Source organism: Cebidichthys violaceus, unplaced genomic scaffold (genome assembly GCF_023349555.1).
Source record: "Cebidichthys violaceus isolate CVI_PGR_0920_01 unplaced genomic scaffold, fCebVio1.0.p SCAF_5, whole genome shotgun sequence".
Lineage (NCBI taxonomy): Eukaryota > Metazoa > Chordata > Actinopteri > Perciformes > Stichaeidae > Cebidichthys > Cebidichthys violaceus.
This window is the reverse complement of record NW_027176705.1, coordinates 965,973-985,696: the sequence shown is the minus strand read 5'-3', so window position 1 is coordinate 985,696 and position 19,724 is coordinate 965,973. Positions and strand designations below refer to the sequence as shown.

Below are 19,724 nucleotides of genomic sequence, written 5' to 3'. Positions count from 1 at the left end.
ACAGTTGAATTTGAAGTTATCTGGTTACGCCAGTAAGCAAATTAAAAGTTGTAATAATAAGAAACTAAGCATCTGGGACCAACAATCCCTGGGACTTTTGTCTGATTTTGGACTGGCAGCTACAGTAGCAGTCTGTCATGAAAGTACATAATAATGAATAGTTCCAGACATGGCAGAGGGCAGCGAGTTGTCCCGTACGTGATTTAAGACGTCTAAGGAGGCAAAGCAATGATAATGACTACAACAGAAAAATCAACACCACAGATAAATGCTCAGTGAGCACTTCTCTGTGTATTACAACAAAGTGATGGATTTAGATACATGGGTAGGACCTGGGTATCACAGCACAGTCAGACAGTCATCTATTGAGCAAAGTGTTTAAGGCCTCTGATAAAGACAGAAAAACAAAGCACTGGAACTCACAGATAAAGGGTCTTTTTTTGTTTGTTTATAACTGAAATGCACACAATAAGCAAGAACATACCCTTTATCAGTGAGTGCTGGTGCTTTGTTTCTTCTGTCCTTGCCACTGCTGTGCACCCGACACTGTTCATGATTTGGAGCTGTGCTTGCTGCCACTTTCTGTTATTTATCTGATAAACGCCTCCATAAATCATCCTCTCCAATCTTAGGTGACTTGGAAAGCAAAAAGGCTATGTGGGAAGTGTGTACATTCTGTTTTCCATGCATACGGGGCAACCCTCTGCACACATGCTGTGCAAAAATAAAATATAATAAGAGTGAAATTAAAATATATACTGAATTGGCCCATATATATATACAGTATATTATGTCCGTGGCTAAAAAAATAGCCCCCTTTATCACCTGTAACATTTAAATTCAAACAGGAAATGTACATTCTTGTTTAGGTATTTCAATAAATAACACCTTTAATAATACACATCACTTTGTTCTATGTTTTTATACTTTTCATAGAAGCAGGAATATTTTCTCTGACTGCTTTTTTCAGGCTTCTGTTGTCTTCTAACATCCTGACACTCCATTTCTTGGCTGCGTGTTAGTGGTTTGATGACCGTTACGAGTCTCATCAATCACTATCATCATGGTTGTCATGTGGTTATTATGGGCCGCTTTTCTTAACACAGTGACAGTGTCTCTTAATCTGCTGATCCTTGCACTTTAGAGTGTAGTGACCCGAGCCAGTCAAAACGGTCTGTAATTTACAGATCACTTTTAAACCTCTCTTAGCTAAATGTGAGACAAAGGAGAATATAGTATCATATTTGGGCCAATACAATTCAAACATTGTGGTGTAAATACGAACAAACATGATTTAAATAAGTAATAATAATTAATTAAGTTAAATAAAACAATTGTGGGTCTAATTATCATAGCTAATGAACACTGAAATTAAGAAAAAACTATTTCTATGCATGTGGGCTGCTGCTGACCTCACTCTGCTTCCTTTTCTTGGTAAAGATGTAACGGATCAAAGTCTCCTGAAGAACTTCCTGTTTGACCAGGAAATGCCAAAGACGTCGGGCTGGAAAGGACTGATGGTTCTTTGTCCTGAGAGAAGAATGTATGGAGAAAAATAAGTTGGTCACATAGGAGTGCATCCACTAACGGGGTCTTATGTTCAACACCATGATATAGGATATGATCTGCTACGACATGAGTGACTGAAATTTGTTCTGTGTTGTGTGAAACGCATAATAAGCAATATTGATATAGAAAGGGAAAATAAAGACAAAATGGTTTGATTATTATATAGTTTCTCTGTATTTTTAATTGTATTTTCTCTGTATTATCAAATATTTAAATATGTAATTTAAACTATGTGGACTTTTGTGGGCTGTAGTGGACTTAAATACATTTTGACAGCAGGTCGGTATACCAATATGAAATGAAACATTTAAAAAATAAAATACATACGTAATTAATTAAACATATAATATATGTTGCCAGACATTGCATTTCTTTTTTAGTTTTTTAATTAAAAAACGTATCTGGAGATTTGTTGCTGTTGGCGCTTGTCAAGAGAAGACTCGTATTTCTCAAAGTAAAACATTTGCTAGAGTGAAATATTCTTTTAGGAGCAGTGCACTTTAGAAAAGGTCTGTTGGGCTCCTGAGCTATGACTTCAGTTTGTGTTAGTGTCAGCATTGCAGTAGTAGTATGTCTTCCATTTGTTGTCAATTACTCTTAAGTAGTGTTGAGTCGTTAAGGGTTAATGTTCAGCCTGATCAATTCTGAAGTAAAAAAAAAAAATGGAGAAGTTGTTGTAAAAAGTGTGTGAGAGTGTCTCTACATTTTTGCATATGATTCAAAACTCACTTGAAGGGTGTGTTGTCTGGCTCCAGCATGGCCTTGTGTCTGAGTATGGCTGGGCCACCTCCTGCGCTGAGGTCAGTGGGGTAAGTGTTGATGTAGTTGGGAGGCGGGCCGTCAAACTTGTTCATTCTCTCCAGCAGAAGCTGCTCCCAGTTCTCTAAAGTCTTCAGCACAGCGTTGCTGAGAGGGGAGACGACTGGCAGGTCTGTGACACAAACACATGTACAGTAAATACTGTGTACAGGCAGCAGCACCAGTGAAAAGTTTATTCATATATATTCAAACAAATGATTTTCAGTGTACTAAAACTCTGTGAGGTGAGTGTGTACCTGCGAAGTCAAGGCCAGTGATAGGGAGGAAGTTCTTGACGTTGTGATGAGCCAGTTTCACCATCACCAGGCGGATCAGAGCCCAACTACGCACCACACACAGACAGACATTAATCTCTGAAACAAAGACATCGACTTAGAAACACAAACAAGCGAGGGTGAGCCCTACCTGTAGGAGTTGGGGTCAGAGTGCTCCGTTATCTGTGTGTCAGAAAGGAAGGCGTCGTCGTCATCTTCATCGTCCTCTGCGCCGCTCTCGTCTGAGTCACACAGAGCGTTGCTGTCTGACAGCGGCAGGAAGGGCTGAGAGGGAGGAAATAAGGATGGAGGAGAAAAAAAGCAAAGGAATAAGGCAGATAGAGAGAGATAACTTTATAAATGACCTGAAGACACAGATCTCATTAGTCGATTCAACATGTGTGGAATTGAATGCCTTACTTTGGCCACGAAGTAGTCCCACATGCTCAGCTCTGGGGGAATGAACTTCTCCCTGTATGCGGGTCTCTCTGTGGGCACAGGAGGCGGGGTGGCTGGCGTCTCCTTCACAGGGCGTCCAGGAACGAGCATCCTCATGTTGAACCTGCGTCTGTATCGGTCCACATCCTCCGCTGGGGGCTGAGGGGGCGCTAATGGGGGGGAGGGGGGGAGAACAACGAAGAGATGGTTATCTTTCAAACACAATGAACTCTGATAAGGTCAGTTTGCAGCAGACTGCAGTGTGCTGCAGTTTTGTATGAAGGACGAGGATGGAATCACATTAAAGCCAAAAGAAGGTCAAGAAATAGATAGGGAAAAAGGGAATTGCACCCACACCCTACAAGAATCCTACATCCTTGATGAAGCTGAATTATAAACTTTGAACATTAACCGTAATCCTGCATGAAATTTGGTTCCCATCTACAAAATATCTTTGAGTTCTAAGACCTTGATGACTCATAGCACACAAAAGAAGATCAATACACTTGGAAAAGAGACACAAATGCGCACACACACACACACACACACACACACACACACACACACACACACACACACACACACACACACACACACACACACACAAACGTTTAGGATGGAAGCACTGGGCAAGACACACTAGGCTGTGCACAAACCTGCACCATTATCCTGGGTGACTATCTCTGGCATTGCACCAGACAAAACAAGACAAGACACAAACCAGAGTAGACAGTGCAGTTAGACACACGGATACTACACAGACCATTACATAACTTAATCAGTGTATATTTGATGTAGCGCGTGGCACAGAGTACACACAGAAAACACATCAAACAACGACGGCAAACTTAGTAGAGCAGTCATGTGCTAAGCGTTTTCTTGTATCCACAGCAGTTGAGGGAGGCAAACACGATGAGATTGGTGACTGCAACATGTTCATTTTTGTTTTTGAATGAGCGTTAAATCGGAACATGATCAATGTGTAACATGTGTGTATGGTTGTGTTGTTGAGACATGCATGTGATTTTGCAGGGGCACTCCAAAGGGCAGAGTTTTAACATTTGGCGTAGTGAGTCCTATAAACCCGGCTGGCATTTAAGATCCCCCTAACCAGCTCTTCAAAAGGGCTGTTGGCTTTGCTGAGAGCTATCTCAGACTCTACGGGGATATTGAGTCTAAATGCCAGCCCGTATCTTCCTCCCCCGCAAACACAATGTGAGCACAGATTACTTTGGCCTAATGAATATGAATGAACAGTCAAGTTCAGTCATCAGACTTAAACAGATAGAGCTACTCAGGAAATGGCTCAATTTCTACAAATCTAAAAAGAAGTCGGATGCAGACAAACACACAAGAGCTATCTATGATGTACTACAAACTACTGATATACAGTAACTCTGGTCCATTCACATTATTTCTTAAACAGCTACAAAAGGGACAAAACAGGACTAGACGTGGAGCTCCAGCTCTACAGTCGTTTTTTTTCATTGTCTAACGAGCTCTCAAGGTGTACCTGGTTTAGTCTCAGATTCAGATTTAGTCTGAGAGCGCTGCTCAGCCTTGGCCTCTGAACACTCCTTGCTAGGCCCAGCTGTTGCTTCGGTGGCACAATAGGAATGACACAATGAGATGAGCATAGAGGACGTCACAACATGTACATGCAATGCAGTACACACACACGTACACACTCTCACACACACACTTGGCTTATCATAACACTGAACACAGATGACAATGTCTTCATAGCACTAGTGAGCTTTGTTGTTTGTTATGGGCATTCAGTAGCTGAGCGCGCGAGAGAGAGAGAGGGGAAAGTCAAGCATCTGCAACAATGCAAACCTGTACAGTTACCATGCACTGCAATCCTGCAAACCAGCACTGCAATCCACCAGCCCAGTTACTCACAGCCGGTCTTAGTTGCTGGTGCCACAGTGCCCAACCCCTCTCCCCTTGAAACGGGAGGAGGGGGTTGTTTGGGGCACTGGGTTTCTGTGGGGATGCGAGTGGGGTTTGGGGTGAGGCTGCTCTGCTCAGGTCTTCCTGCCTCTTGAGAGTCCTCTGGCCTGGCTGCCTCAAAATCAGCTGGCACTGGGACACAGGGCAGAGGGCACACTCACACAAGACACCACACAGCAGCAGCAGCATCTTAGGAGCATCAACTGGACAGGACTAAGTGGTATGTCTATGTCAATATGTAGACAGGCCTGAGGGATGGAAGCATTGCCTCAGACCAGAGTTAAGTCAGGATGTGGAAAGAGGACAACGACAAGAAGAGAGTATAGGGACAGGGATAGATTATGAAGACGAAAGACAACAATGACGGTGACGATAGAGATAAAAGGTATTAGTAATGAACAAAATAGTAACAAACTAATAATCCTACCTGGTGGGGCCTCAAGCCTCTTTGGCTTAATAATGAGTTTGGCCCCTCCCCCAAAGACAGCGGCCCACATGCGGTTGTTGAGGGGGTGTGCTGCCAGGCGGAAGAGTTCATTGCTGCTGTGGGTGCCCAGGCCGTGAATGAGCAGCGCAAGATAAACAGCCATGACCCCTTCACACAGCAGCACGTTGAGCCTCGGCTGGTCCTCCTCTCGGGCAGACGTCAACAGAGAAATCAGGGACGACACACCTGCGGAGAGAGGACACACACGCACACACCACATGGCATTTGCGTGAAAAGATTAACCTGTAAAAAATAAACACAAAAAAACCCTTCCACAGCAGGATAAAACACTATCTCTGCACAATGCAGAACCCATTTATGAAACATTTGCATGATGGCGTGATCAGTCTGTCTTTCTATTTCCTTCCCAGAGGCCATGAAGCTCCTATTATAGAACACCATCTGCCTCTCTGCATAAACACAGACTGCCGGCTTTGCTCTGCTCTTCCTCTCCCGCTGCTTTTCATATTCTCTCTGAATGCTGTCTTTGATGCTCACACATATGCCGTCTATGCATTCTGCGAGGATTCTGGAATATGATCTAACTTCGCTTCAGTCTCATTAAAACAATTTTTGAGAGTATTAAAACGTTAATGAAGAGCAATCCCCTGATAGCAAAGTTGTCCTTTTAGAAAAGAAAAAGAAAAATCGTTCTAATTTTCTGCCTTTAAGACTCTAACTCAATCGGAACCCCAGGTGGTTGGTAAAGCAAGGACTTTGTTACCTGGCCACTGTGCGGGAGCGGAGTTGGGAGTTACATGTTCTTCAATGCTTTCTGTGCGAAGCCGCTTTCTCTCACTGAGCAGCAGGCCCTGGTACACCATCCCTGTAAACTGGTTGGCCTCTGTCTGGCTGCTGCAAAGCCAACAACAGAGAGGTAACCATACAAGACATGTACAGTATGTTCAACATTTTGGGAATCGTGGTCACTGGCTGTCTTTCCTACAATGAAATAAGAAGATACATTTCAATATATTGATTGTGTCTCCTGTCTGACCTAAAGTCAGTGTGTGGTTAGCTAAGCTGACTATCAAGAGCAAATTACCCAACATGTTTATCGACTAATCTAGTTTACAATGATGCTGTTTTGGAGGGAAAAAACAAGCAATGAGAGTGAAACAAACACTCCTACAGCACCTATTGCTCTGCAAAGACTTTGTTTTCTTTCTTGAAGACAAATCCAAATCTTGCAGAGACCGTTGGGTCAAGGCACAGTTACCTGTAGCTGTGGCTGTCACACAGTGCTTGATAGACGCAAGCAGACAGAGATGCTGCTAGTGTGTGCAGAGCATTCACCTGAGAGTGGAAGACAGACACATTTAACTTATTAAACATCAAAATGTACGACTGCAGATGACTGAAATAGGCTGCTGCACACTCTATATTAAATCCATATAAAGTCTGGATTCTTATTTGAGTTCTGACCCGATCATCCAAGATTTCAGGATGCGGCGTGGTCTCCATGAGGGTGACGGTGTGGAGGATGTCGTGAATGTGGTTGCTGAGGTGGAGAACTGGATTGGCTATGACCGTCTTGGTGGTGGCAATGCACGCTGATAGCAGAGGCAGCGTAGTGGGCAGAGGCAGAGGAGACTGCAGCTGCTTAACCGTGGTCTCCTACGGAGTGACAAAGGAAGATGTACGAGTGCTTTTGCTGAAAAGAGGATTGTTTCGCATTAATCCAGCGGAAAGTCTGTGTGTTTATGAGTGTCTATGTGTACCTGCTGGCTCTCCTGCAGAAGGAACAGAAGCTCCATGCGAACAGAGGTGACTCCTCCTCCTTTGGCTCCATGGAGGCTGCAGTAGGACAGAAACACCCTCAGCAGGGCCTGGTTCTTCCTCAGCCACGCCTTGCGCCTCTCAGAGTGCTGCTGCTTGGCCTGAAGACGACGTCGCTCCATCTGGTGACGCTCGTAGGCCCCGGCGTCTGTGCGCTCCAGGGCGTCGTCTGATATGTCCACTGATGCTGTGCGCTCTCTCCAGCGCTCCACCTCTGAATCTTCATCCTTCCCCTCCACCTTTGTGTTAACAAAATGTATGTCAAATAACCATGGTCAACCAGAAAGGGAAAAAAAACCAACTTTCCTCATATCTAGTAATGCACAAGCGATTATAGGAGGTTGTATAGACTACATCAAATATGATCAAAGTGTACCTTGTAGTTGCAGATCGTATGCATGGCTGCTATCTCCTTCTCCAGCCAACTGTAGAGCTGAAAGCGGAGCTTCCCTCCGTCCACCTCGAAGCCCGTGGCCAGCGTACGCAGCTCTGTCATCAGGATCTTCAGACAGGCACGGAACTTCAGCTGCTCCGCTATCACGTCCACCTCTGACTCACTCTGAAATATACGAGAGCGAGTTATAGGAATAGGACAGCACTTGTGCAGATTCGCTGACTTTACGGGAGCATTCCTGTCAAATTTGCGATTTGCAGTCTGCACTTTCTACAGGCTTCCATGAATCAGTTTTGGGTGCGGACTTCACCAAAATATATCTATTTTTTTAACATAGTGAGGCTTTATTTTTCAAATTACTAATGTGGATTTAATTTGGAACCTTCCAGAAAAAAACTTTAAGATGGATGCAAGTCTCATCTCCCCTTTTGGCCGAGTGTCACGCCAGTTCAGCTACTTTAGTCTGATATGTTAAACCCAAATGAGTTTCATTTGAATGCAAAATGTCTGGTTGTGAATAAGATAATGCCCCTATTATTACATATCCCAGTAAAGTCAGCAGAGAAACTGTTCTAGGCCAATAATTGTCTTTACATGACATCAAAATTACTGTTCTGGCTAAGGAAACACAGATTCAAGTTTATAAATCAAAACTAAACAATAACTTTGCAATAACTTAGATACAACACAATGAAGTATTATTTAAAATAGACAACTGTTTAATGTTTCAAGTATGTAAAATCATCCTATACTAGAACCATTCCAGATGTATTACTCCTACCTGTGAGTCCTCTCTCTGCAGTTTGGGGCCTCCGTCTGCTTTGGTATTAGCCTCTGGTTTCTTCATGGTCAGACCATCGTCATCGTCCTCATCCTCATCATCTTCCTTGTCCTGTTCCCAGTCCAGCTTCAGCTCGTCTTCCTCCGTCTTGACCAGAGGCTGGCTCCAGTCCAACCCGCCCACACTATCGTTTCCTCCCCAGGCATGCACAGGGGCTGCGGGGGAGCCCCATTCCACGCCTCCCTGGGTGCCATTTTCCAGGGGTTGGGTCAAGTTTACGTTGCCTTTGGATGATGCTTTGCTGAGAGGTGAGGAACCAGATTTCTTGGTAACTTTGGGAATCTTGGAGAGCACTTCCAAAGCCAGAACTGGGCAGCCCACCTACAGAAGATTCAAGCACTTATTATATAATGTTTGCATATTTACTTTTGTGATAAACGTTGTATCGGTCTGTAAAACAACTGTAGCAGGAGAGGTCGATAGAGAAAAAACAACTTTATCAGTGGAACTGGATTGAAGTGAGCGGCCATATTATTATTGATGAGCCCACCTTGAAGTGTGCATTGGCAGTGGTGAAGAACAGTTTGCGCTCTATGAGGTTGATCTCATCTACGCTGCCCACAATTGTCGCTGTGCCCTCTGGATTTGCAAAGTGGCGACGGATGATCAAAGGGTGTGTCCTCAGGTAGTTATAGAAACTAAACACCACAGGGTTGCAGGCTTTCACCGCCACGTCTAATACAGAGAGAGGAGAAAGAAAAGGAGAAAGGAAAAAGCCTGTGAGCATAGGTTTTAGGGGATCATGCTGTGTAATACCAACATGTCTGCAACCAACTGACCAGGGTTTTCATCATCCTCTTTGGGGATCCGTTCCAACAGTGTGTCCAGAGCTCGTGTGTAATCCTTCATGATCCAGTAGGCTATGCTGCGGAGGAACGGGTCGGGGTGAAGTCTGGAACAGTGGTAACCACTCCCGTCCCTGTTACAGCCCAGGACCTTCTCAGAAAGGAGGCCTTGGCAGGTGGATGAATTCTCAAAGTCAGCCTCATACAGCCTTGCTACTATCATGGCCAACTGGACATCCTCCATCTTCTCCATCAACACCTACACATGTGGAACAGCAGAGGAGAGGTGGGAGTCAGTCAAAACGGCAGTTTACTAAGACAATTCAAGTAAGCAAGCATAAAGCAGAAAATTAAGGAATTTTGTGGCTGTAATTTCCACTGCAATCAATACATGGCGCTGAACAATACAAAGCTCATGCTTCTGTTTTGGCTATCTGTATATTTTGACTATGCGGTATGAAAACCCTGGCCAAGGAAAAGCATGCAGGCTTTTTCATGCATCTTATCAGCGTAATTTAGACTCCTCTCATGTGATTAAAAGGCTGCAGAATGTACAACTCTCCAAGCAACAGATATCTGCTATACTAGCGATGTATTGATTTGACTCTCATTCAAACACACCTTCACACTCTATATTGTATTTCCATTAAACAAGGCTATGTCAAGTTTCCACTGTGAGGGAAATGACAATGGAGTGTTGGAGCAGACACAAAAGTAAAAAAAAAAAAGCTGTGTCTGTGTATCGTGTGTGCTGTTCACACCTCAATGGCGTCTTTGAGCGATCCGGCCAGTAGGAAAAAGGCAGCGGACTGCTCAAAGCGCTGCTTTCCCAGCAGGGAGAAAGCGTTTTTCAGAGCTGCCTTTCGCCAGCGGTCTTCACTGAAGTTGTTCTTGAAGAACTGAGTCATCTTGTCATCATGCTGAGACCTGAGAGAATAAAACCACACAGCTTAGTATCCCTTTAAGGTTTTGTGAGAAACGCAACTGAAATTAAAACAGTAACTCAATTTAAAATCGTTTTTTGTGCTCAGAAACAATGTCCCACCTGAAGAGCCCCCACAGGACAGCTTTCTTCTTCATGGCCAAGTAGAACAGGGCAGCATCTAAAGGGTCGTTGTGCCTCTGGAAAGCAGCTTTACCTAACTGATTACACACAAACGTCACGGTTATTGAATCAATAATTCAAGTCTTTCAAGTCACTTCTTTTGCTGGAGTGATGTCAAGTACACTTCAAAGACAACACAGGAATCAAAATATCACACATTTCAGTACAAATGTCGACGAACATTCTCCCAATACAGAACATTCTGTAAGAGGTCTAAAATATCATAGTTAGCTATGATATCCTGTGGAGCCCATATTTCCTTTTCTAGTTAATAGTTTGCATCACTGTCCTAAAGTTAGAAACTGTCGAGTCTGTCTGAATTTGTCCGAGTACCTTCTCCACCATTTTCCGCAGAGTGTTGATGTTGCGAACCCACCAACCCACTCCGACAGCTTTGAGCTCAGACCACTGTAGGTCTCCTCTCTGCATGGCTGGGATCATGTTAAGCAGCTCCTCCTCGGCCTCCGAGTGGAAGGCCCATGCAAAGTGGCATGTTGACAGGCCTGCCACAGAGAGAGAGATACATCTGAGGTTCATTCCCAAGATCAAACGCACTGGAAATAGACATCTCATGACCACAAAATCTGTCAGTATAGGGGTATTTTTGTCACACAAAACAACATTTCCTATACGTTTCACAGCAGCAGGATAATTACCCTGGTGGAGCAGCTGCATGCGGTAGAGGGGGGGCAGAGAGGTGAGCAGGCAGGTGTGAAGACGCATGGCCAGCAGGTACCTTAGTCCACACTCATCGAGGGCCTCGCCACCTACACAGACACAGCGCCAGGGGGCTGTCAGCTTCGCCATCATTATTCCACCGACCACTTTACTAAAATGGCAGCCACAGAGCAAAGCCCTTTAAAACTCCAGTATCACTTGAGTTCACGCGATCTTGTCAGAGACTGCGTCTCTTGTCCCTGAACCTTCGTACCCTCTCTGTGCTTACTTATCCCTGGAACAACCTGCTGATGTCTTCCCCTCAAAAGACTAAATAAAAAGGATGGAAAATTGGTGCAGTGTCTGTATACAAACAGTTAACGAGGAACAGTATAAGCACTTGTTGTTTATGTTAATAAAGATTTGATGGCTGGAGATTAACTATATCCATGAACACACAATCAAGAGAAATGATGCCTAGCGTTTATGTCTGTAACCTTTAGTCAACTTTAATACAATCTCTTACCAAGGGTAACGGGTTATGGACTGGTAGACATTAAGGCCAACACGCCGAATTACAAGACAAGTCCGTTCTGCAGGCATGAGTGCATCCTGTGTCTTATATAAAAAGTACGAAATAAGGCAATACTTCATTCATCCGCAAAGGAAATACTCTTTTGTCACTTGTCTTCCCCCTGGCAGATCAGAGCGCTGGGACAGCTACAGAATCAAGACCCTGGAGGTGGAAGTTAAGGACTAAAGGACACTTCAATGGGGAGGATTCTTGGACATGAAAGAACTCCTGAACATAAGAGCTTGGATTGCCACCGGTGACTGTCACATGTATGAGAGTATGAAAGTCAACACTTGAAAACAACAAAATAGCTAAAAAATGAAATAATTATTTAGCAACCAGTTGTGTGCACAGTACAGAAAAGGAGAAGACGCCATTTAACGACGACCTTTTGTTGGATCACTACACAAAAATACTGAGAGTAAGAACTATTTTTAAAAAGGCGCATAACAAAGATACAAGTGTGAGGAGAAGTAACCAAAAGATACTGTGGATGGTTAAACCTATTTGAGTGTTACAATATAAGGCAGGAGTATTTATTGTGGTTTGACCCAGCAGTCCCTAACCCCAGTAACCCTCGGTGCAGTAGGTTATATTTACAGGTTATAAATCTACTGTGTCACCTATATGCACAAACATATATGCTGACCTGTGCACTTCTGATCAGTGGAGCTGGTGACCTCAGCACTGGTGGTTGCAACAGTATCGGCCAAGGCCACCAAGAACATCTGCTCTAGTCGGGTCAGTCCTGGTAGGCTTGAGTGCATGAGGTGACTGGACAAAACCTGGACGCATGAGGAAGACAGAGAGCATTATTATTGTTCTATTTCCTCCCTTTTATTCCCCTCTTTCTTAACAAGGATTTAAAACATTATTCATTTTTGGATGTTACCATAAATAGCCTAAATTAATAGTGCAATTTCACTTTTTTTTGTAAATGCAATACCCTCCTAAAAAGAAGAACAGCAATACCTGAGCATGCTCCGGGCCAAAGTAGGTCGGTCCATATTGAGAGAGGTTGATAACTCGAGACTTCTTCTCTGGTTTGTCGGCGGCAAAGTTCAGAAAATCATCTGTGGTAACGGTTTGGACCTGTCAACACAGGAGGAGACGAGCCAAACGTATTAGTGGACTACACCTTCAACAAAAAAAAAAATCTGAGCTCTCTTAACTCTTCGTACCTGGAAGAGGTCAGAATACTGGTCCTCTGCTGACTTGTGGGATCCATCGCCATCACCCTTAGCTCCCTTAGCGGACTCTTCCGCTCCCTTGTACGAGGTGTCTAGGTCAGCCAACATGAGGGAATAGAGGGGCAAGGGAGGGATGGAGTTGATCTCTGTGTAGTCCCTGCCCCCGTCTCGGCCGGCCACAATGGTGTCTTTTGCTGTGCTGCCAGTCACGCTGATAGTACGGGACAGATGTCTCCTGGCTCCGCCCTCACCTGCCTCCACATCCCTCACCACAGCGACTTCCCCGGCAATGCACTTCACCAGGTGAGCCAGTATGGCCTGATCGACAGAAGAGCAGCGGGTTAAAAAGCGCATTCAACAATGAGGATCAGGTGTGCCAGATCACCACATATCCCTGTTTCTATAGAGTAAACAGTGTCTCTTGGCATCCGTCTTTTTGGTTAGTCGAAACCAAAATGGTTGGGCAGAAACAAACTCACCTTGGCACGGCGAACCTTGCCCAGGTCCATGAGTTCCAGCAACTGGGTGGGATGGTACTGGGGTAGAGTCGGAGACAGAGAGTGAGCTGCTTCAAACAGTCCCCCTTCCTGAAGTCCCGCCGGGGCACGAAGGGCCTCATCCACCGCAACACTTGCTTCAAACACACTCTTAGACCTGGTTCTGCCTTCAAAAACCGAGGAGGAACCTGCAGTTTGGCCTCCAGCAATGTCTGCGCATGATAGGTTGCCCTCCTCTCCCTCTCCAGGCTTCTTGTCCTGATGCCACTGGGCATACACGTGCATTTCACAGTCCATGCCCACCACCAGGATGCCATCCCTCACCCAGGACAGGGAGACTGGCAGAGACGGCGTGCCGTCCACGGAGGACAGGAGGTCCACGGACCGAAGCAGGATCCAGCGTGAGCGGATGCCCTGTTTGATACTGCCCCCTAGAGGAAGGGTGATGACAGCCACCCCGTCCTTGCTGCTAGTCGGCTCATTGACCACGCCAGAGATACGGCCGTACATGAGGATGTTGGATCCCACTCCCACTGTGAGGATGTGAGATCCGTCCTCCTTCGACAGCCAGTCCAAGTGAACGTAGTGCTTAATGTTGGGGGAGCTGTGGTCTCTGCTCATGTACAGGTCAGACCTGGCATGGAGAAAATGATTAACTTGTGAGACACCCACACTGGTAAACATAAAGTGGTCGACGGAATACGATACAAACACACAAGCAGTGCCCTCCTGACCTGCTGTACACAAAGAGGTTGGAGTCCACACTGACTCTTGGATCCAGGGTTGACGAGGGTCTGGTGAAGTCGTCCAGGTGGAGAGTTTGCTCTAAAACCCACTCTGAGCCACCGGTGGATTCACACTCATAGATGGACACATGCATGGAGAAGTCTTCTCCAGAACCCTGCAGCTGAGGACAAGAAAAACATTGGATTTCTTATCAAATAATACGTCAAATCTGAAGACACTGTGAACCAGTCAACTAGGCATTCTGTAAATACAATACAAGACAAAGTGATGGGCTCATAAAAATACCTCATCGGTTCCCACACAGACCTCTATCCTGTATCACATCCTGAAGTACACTGAAAACCCAGGCTCATAACCCAGACTGCTGTTAATAATAATAAACCTTGACTCAGTTTCAGTTCCATGACATCCAGCTCCACATACTTCAAATAGAGAGTAGAGACAGGATATGGAATTAGATGCTCAGATAGTCGGGTTTTATTGCTTCCTTTTCACTAATGGCTGAGGACAGTTAGCACAACCTGCAGTGTATAATGTGCTTAACCTTATCTACTTCCTCCATTACTGCTCTCCGTTTTACATAAATACATATTCACGTGCTAATATATGGAATTGTTATCTATTTTTGGAGGATCCAGGCTATGCCGCCAAATTGTGTTTGTTTGCTGCATTTACATTTTTATTGCAATAGTCCAACTCAGGATGATTGCAACAGCTAAATTGAATAGGTTGTTGGTACAATACACCGAAAAAAAAAAAAAAAGAGAAGCCAAATTCTAATTTCCTACCTGCCCTTGCCGCGGCTTTTTAAAGGCCATGGCCAGCCTGCCGATGTAGGAGCAGGACACCGCAACAGGCCGTCCGGACACACACACAGCACTGTTGTTGTCTTCCTCCTCATTCATCAGGGCCCAGGGCTCCCAGCGGTAAGAGCGGTTGTCCCGGTCGCCCTCGCTATGCCCGTCATCACCCTCCACAGCACAGCGCCAGAACCGCACGCGAGAGTCAGAGCAGGTAGTGACAATCAGGTACGGAGCCAGGCACACGGGGTAGATAGACGAGGAACTCAGATGACCTGGCCGGAAGAGGGAAAGAGGAAAAACAGAGACAATTTTGCATTTTCTTGCTTTAACCTGCTTATTTGGTTTCTACAGAACATATGGTAAATTGATTTTCAACATTAAGAAAAAATGGGGTTTAAACCATTCCTTTTAATTTGGCAACAACAAGATGGTGTGAGTCACATGTGTGACAACTGTGTGCACATCCCTACCTGCAGAGGGGGTGGCCCTGGTAACCTCCACACCGTGGGGCAGGTCGAGCCGCTTGCTGTACACCAGCTTGGAGCTGAGGATGAGTTTGCTGGCTGATTGCAAGTTGGCTGTAGAGGCTGAGCGAGGCAGGGGCCTGATAGGTGAGGTCTCTGGAGATGAGTCAGCATTCGCGACTTGATTGGGAACCATCAGCTGGCTCTGGAAGCCAATATCTGGACTCTGCTCATCTGGAGACAGAGATGTAGGAATATTAAAGCTGGCCTACGCCTCAGTAAAGGAAGTTTAAGGGAGGTTTAAAAAAAAAAAAAAAAAAAGGTAGGCTTCAAACATTCATGCTTAAAAATATCCAGCAAACTGCTCAGCTGTGTGGACCCAACACTTACCGACACATGCCTGCACAGATTTTAGGTGCAGGTGCCACATCTGCAGGACAGAGTTCCTGTTGAGATCCTTTTCAATCACCACCAGGAAGAACTTCTCAGAGAACGGGGCAGGTTGGTAATCTGGATAAAGTAAAATTACATTATTGTCTTCCAAAGACAAAGCATCAGGAAGCAGAGCTACACAAAAATGGGACGGTGTGCTATACCTTCGCCACATGGAAAGGCCGGTGTGTATGCTTCTGGTTCTGTCTGAGGCTTGTAACCTAGAATGAAGTCCTCTTGGAAGACATGCAGCAGCTGGGTGTTGGCGCCACACTGGGTGCACATGGAAAAAAAGCATCAAGCAACAGGTCAGTTTGTCTATTGATCAGAAGGTTTCAGGATTCCAGGCGCTGAACTCCTGTACACCACTGATCTGAGGTGGGTGTGAAAAACACAGAGCAGCTGCTAACCTGATTTGTAATGACGTCCAACTCTATGATACATCCAGGTCTGGCAGTGGACTGCTGGCTGACAATGTTGAACACCTCGCCCACCAGTTTCTAAACAGAGACACACACACACACACACACACACACACACACACACACACACACACACACACACACACACACACACACACACACACACACACACACACACACACACACACGGAAATTGGTAAACTATCCATTCAGTGTACTGCATTTGAAACCATTAATGTGATGGAAATATATTGCACATAAGGATTTGAAGTAGAGGGTAGGCTGGTGGTTGTTATGAAGCAAGAGATAGAAAAATTAGATTTATGAAGAACATAGATCTGTGTTCCTGATGTAGAGTATTGTTGTTTTGCTTGCATTTTGGTAACACATAAATAAAGTCAGCATCAAAAGGAAATGAAAAGCTGGCCTAAAAAAAGAATCTAATATCTGTGAATGAAGTGGTTACATCATATTTGTGATGTTTGTGTGACCCACAATCCTGCTTTGGACTCGATTCTCGGTCCTTAGTGACAAAAACTGTCACGGTTTGAACAGAGACTCGAAACAGAGACGATCACATCCCAATGAGCAATAACATTATTGTATTTGTGTGCCGTGACGAGCGAGAGCGTGTCCACTCACAGACGTGTCAGGGTCTGACAGCTCATCCAGTAGCTTTCTGGCATCCACCACGGCTTGATAGAGACGCAGGTTTTTACCATCTGATGCCACGAAGCAGGCGCTGGCGCTGTTACAGTAAGTTCCTGAGAGAGGCAACACAAAGTCAGTTGGAAAGTCCTGCGATGAGACTGGAAAAGGCCTATTGTTGCTTTTAAGGGACAGTCACAAATATATGTTCATATCTTGGCAGGCAATAAGAAGGTACGGAAGAAATGTTTGGGGTAAATCTGACATGAAAACTGGCTTAGCTTGACTAATGCATAGCAATAGAGGTATGCACTTTAATAACCTGAATGACATTATACTGAAAGCAGAAGTTCAGATGATTCAGCAACAATGAAACTTCCACTTTTACATTTAAGTTCTTAGTAATTATTTACTCATAACAACAAACACTGGGGTTAAAAAAAACAAAAAACGCATTGGTGTGTTTACCCAGTACAGAGCTGGGCACTAGAGTAGGTAGCCAAGCAACATTGCTGAAGGCTGAGGTGTGCAGAGAGTTGATACGGGCCAGCTCGGAGACCCCTCCAGTGCAGGACAGGGGTCCAATGTGGTCCACCCTCCACAGGATAAGTTCGCTGTAGATGGCGTTGGGGTCATGGAAGGTCCTTGTAGCTGCATTACGCAGCTGCTTCCTGCTACTGATAATGAAATGCATCGTTAGAACCTTTTTCACGCAGGGGAAAACAGGAACATCAGTTATGAAAGCTTGTCATTTATGACAGTGCTGCAATAAGCAGCATCTATGGCATTTCAACCTCTGCCTCCCCTATCGTGCTATACCTGCGAGGTCCCCTTGGTAGTGAAAAGGTAGGGGGCTGCTCTCCTTCCAGGCTGCCAGGAGCCGAGGGAGGGGTGAGCAGAGCGTTGTGGTGAGAGGAGGTCAGCAGCAGTGGCAGCACTGTGTGGCAGGCTTGGTCGTTCAGATGGAAGCGGTGGCCGCAGTACCGGAACTTGTGTGATACGGTCATTACGTTGGAGAAGGCCGAGCGCTCAGCAAATGTCACTGCCCACTGCAGACAGAGGGAAGCCGAAAACAATTAGAGAGTGCTGGGAGGGATGAATACACACAAACTGAATGAACTGACTGTGTCGGTGTGGAATTTTAGAAAGGTTTTAAGAGAAAAACGGTGCATCCCGAGCTCTAAATTTTTTTCCGTAACAGTCTTTTACCTGGTTGAGAGATCCGTCGACATGCTTGGAGACCATCATGACGGCAGGACTGATGCCAGGGCGAGGGTTTAGAGAGGCGGCCAGTGCGGGTGAACCAAGGCCGGCCGAGGCTGAAGCAGAGCGGGAGACGCGCTGAACCATCCTCCCCTGCTCCCCGGCACCCTCACCCTCGGTCAAAGTGCAGGCGTACATCAGGATGTTTTTACTCAGTGAGTTGGCGTCACCTGTAGGAAATGCCACCGGAATACGCGAGGAGAAGGACACCTAATGGGAGAGATGGAGGGGGAAAATGAACCATTAGGACCGCAGGCACATATTCTTCACAGTCCTTCAGCCCTATAGAGACCTAGTTAGCAATTTATACCAACATGACGTCTCTACCACTTCCTACAATATGAACTTCATATGTGTACATAGCATTATAAAGCTCTTATAAAGTGTTCTCTGATTATGAACATAAAGACCCATAGCTATGTGTCCGCACTCTGCATAGTGTATCATGAGCAACTTCCAATTCCAATTCCAGATTCACTGAACTCCAACGCTAATGAATCTGTCATCTCACTCTTTCTCTTTAGCAAATAGCACAACATGTAAAGAACATTCAGGTAGTAGCTTCATTTTGAAGTCAATTGGATTATTGTAGATTAATTAAGCTAATTGTTAATTATACACATTATACTTCCAAATATAAAATAAATATTACTCAGGAAAGATGGTTTTATGAATCATGACAAGGTTTTATTAGCCCACATGCACAGGGGGAAAAAAAGGAATATGTAGGAGTCTCACATAAGGATGGAGGCGTGCTGAGTCACCTTAGATTTGAGACAAAGTTTAAGTACAACTTCACTGCTGCCAGCCACTATGTGTGTATGAGTGAGTGAATGAGCAAGTGATTCACTATTGAATTTAAAGCCGCAGAGTTATTAATATGGGAAAAAATGTTCCGCTCACCTGAACCTGTCTGAAGATTCCCTGGTTGAATTCGTCCAAATACTTCACATGCCAAACCAGGAAAGATCCATCAGTAGGGTGGATGGTGAACAACATGTCTGGGCTCTTGTTCCACTCTGTGATCAGAGTCTCCATCTTCCTCTCCAGCAGCATGGAGGGCAAAGGCATGCTGGAATTGGATCCCGGGGAGGACGCCTTAGTGCTTCCCTGCTCCCCCGGCTCCCCCTCTTCACCTTGCTCAGAGGACGCTTTGTCAGATCCCTCGTCCAGATCTAGAACCCAGAAAAAACGATATGCTTTTACAAAATTAGGTGGCTTTTTTTACGCTAATGAATGCTAATGAACGCCAATGTTTGAAGGAATGGCCTGGTTGTGGTGTCATACCAAAGTCAAACTTCATAGGGGATCCTTCGGGGTCCAGCGGGTCCTCGCTGGTCTGGTCCAGCTGCTGTTCAGAGAATTTACGGAGCTGCAGCATAAAGAGGTCCATGGAGGAAGTGAAGCTGAGGTCCTTGTTGTTGAGCCAGTGAACGACGAAGCCTCCACCACCGGTGCCATCGTCTGGGTTGAACACTGCAGAGTCAGCCAGCACTGACGGGATGTCTGACCGAGGAAGAGGGAGGTAGAAGGAGGAAGGGATATATGGATAAAAGTAGTACAAAGGGAAAAGGCTGAATAAAATATTACACAAGCTTCG

General features: G+C 45.2%; 1 protein-coding gene across 5 annotated transcripts in view; it reads right to left on the bottom strand.

Moving 5' to 3' along the window:
- The window catches only part of dmxl2 (Dmx-like 2), a 40,910-nt gene that overhangs the window by 9,237 nt on the left and 11,949 nt on the right, over positions 1–19,724 (bottom strand). For 3 of the 5 annotated variants that reach the window (XM_068730199.1, XM_068730202.1, XM_068730201.1), the window contains exons 10-43: positions 19,412–19,630; positions 19,028–19,299; positions 18,071–18,334; positions 17,681–17,910; positions 17,330–17,538; positions 16,856–16,977; positions 16,202–16,291; positions 15,956–16,064; positions 15,750–15,869; positions 15,366–15,593; positions 14,881–15,167; positions 14,080–14,252; positions 13,328–13,979; positions 12,840–13,166; positions 12,631–12,750; positions 12,308–12,443; positions 11,084–11,194; positions 10,761–10,930; positions 10,368–10,465; positions 10,084–10,249; positions 9,317–9,581; positions 9,028–9,212; positions 8,478–8,858; positions 7,679–7,861; positions 7,245–7,541; positions 6,949–7,140; positions 6,743–6,819; positions 6,248–6,378; positions 5,464–5,709; positions 3,063–3,250; positions 2,794–2,927; positions 2,625–2,710; positions 2,299–2,500; positions 1,413–1,530 (exon numbers count right to left, since the gene is read on the bottom strand). In XM_068730199.1, the coding sequence (XP_068586300.1) occupies positions 1,413–1,530; positions 2,299–2,500; positions 2,625–2,710; positions 2,794–2,927; positions 3,063–3,250; positions 5,464–5,709; positions 6,248–6,378; positions 6,743–6,819; positions 6,949–7,140; positions 7,245–7,541; positions 7,679–7,861; positions 8,478–8,858; positions 9,028–9,212; positions 9,317–9,581; positions 10,084–10,249; positions 10,368–10,465; positions 10,761–10,930; positions 11,084–11,194; positions 12,308–12,443; positions 12,631–12,750; positions 12,840–13,166; positions 13,328–13,979; positions 14,080–14,252; positions 14,881–15,167; positions 15,366–15,593; positions 15,750–15,869; positions 15,956–16,064; positions 16,202–16,291; positions 16,856–16,977; positions 17,330–17,538; positions 17,681–17,910; positions 18,071–18,334; positions 19,028–19,299; positions 19,412–19,630 (6,788 nt within the window). Of the gene's footprint in view, positions 1–1,412; positions 1,531–2,298; positions 2,501–2,624; positions 2,711–2,793; positions 2,928–3,062; positions 3,251–4,593; positions 4,678–4,985; positions 5,169–5,463; positions 5,710–6,247; positions 6,379–6,742; positions 6,820–6,948; positions 7,141–7,244; positions 7,542–7,678; positions 7,862–8,477; positions 8,859–9,027; positions 9,213–9,316; positions 9,582–10,083; positions 10,250–10,367; positions 10,466–10,760; positions 10,931–11,083; positions 11,195–12,307; positions 12,444–12,630; positions 12,751–12,839; positions 13,167–13,327; positions 13,980–14,079; positions 14,253–14,880; positions 15,168–15,365; positions 15,594–15,749; positions 15,870–15,955; positions 16,065–16,201; positions 16,292–16,855; positions 16,978–17,329; positions 17,539–17,680; positions 17,911–18,070; positions 18,335–19,027; positions 19,300–19,411; positions 19,631–19,724 lie in introns of all 5 variants that reach the window. The other 2 variants (XM_068730203.1, XM_068730200.1) reach the window with 2 other exon arrangements.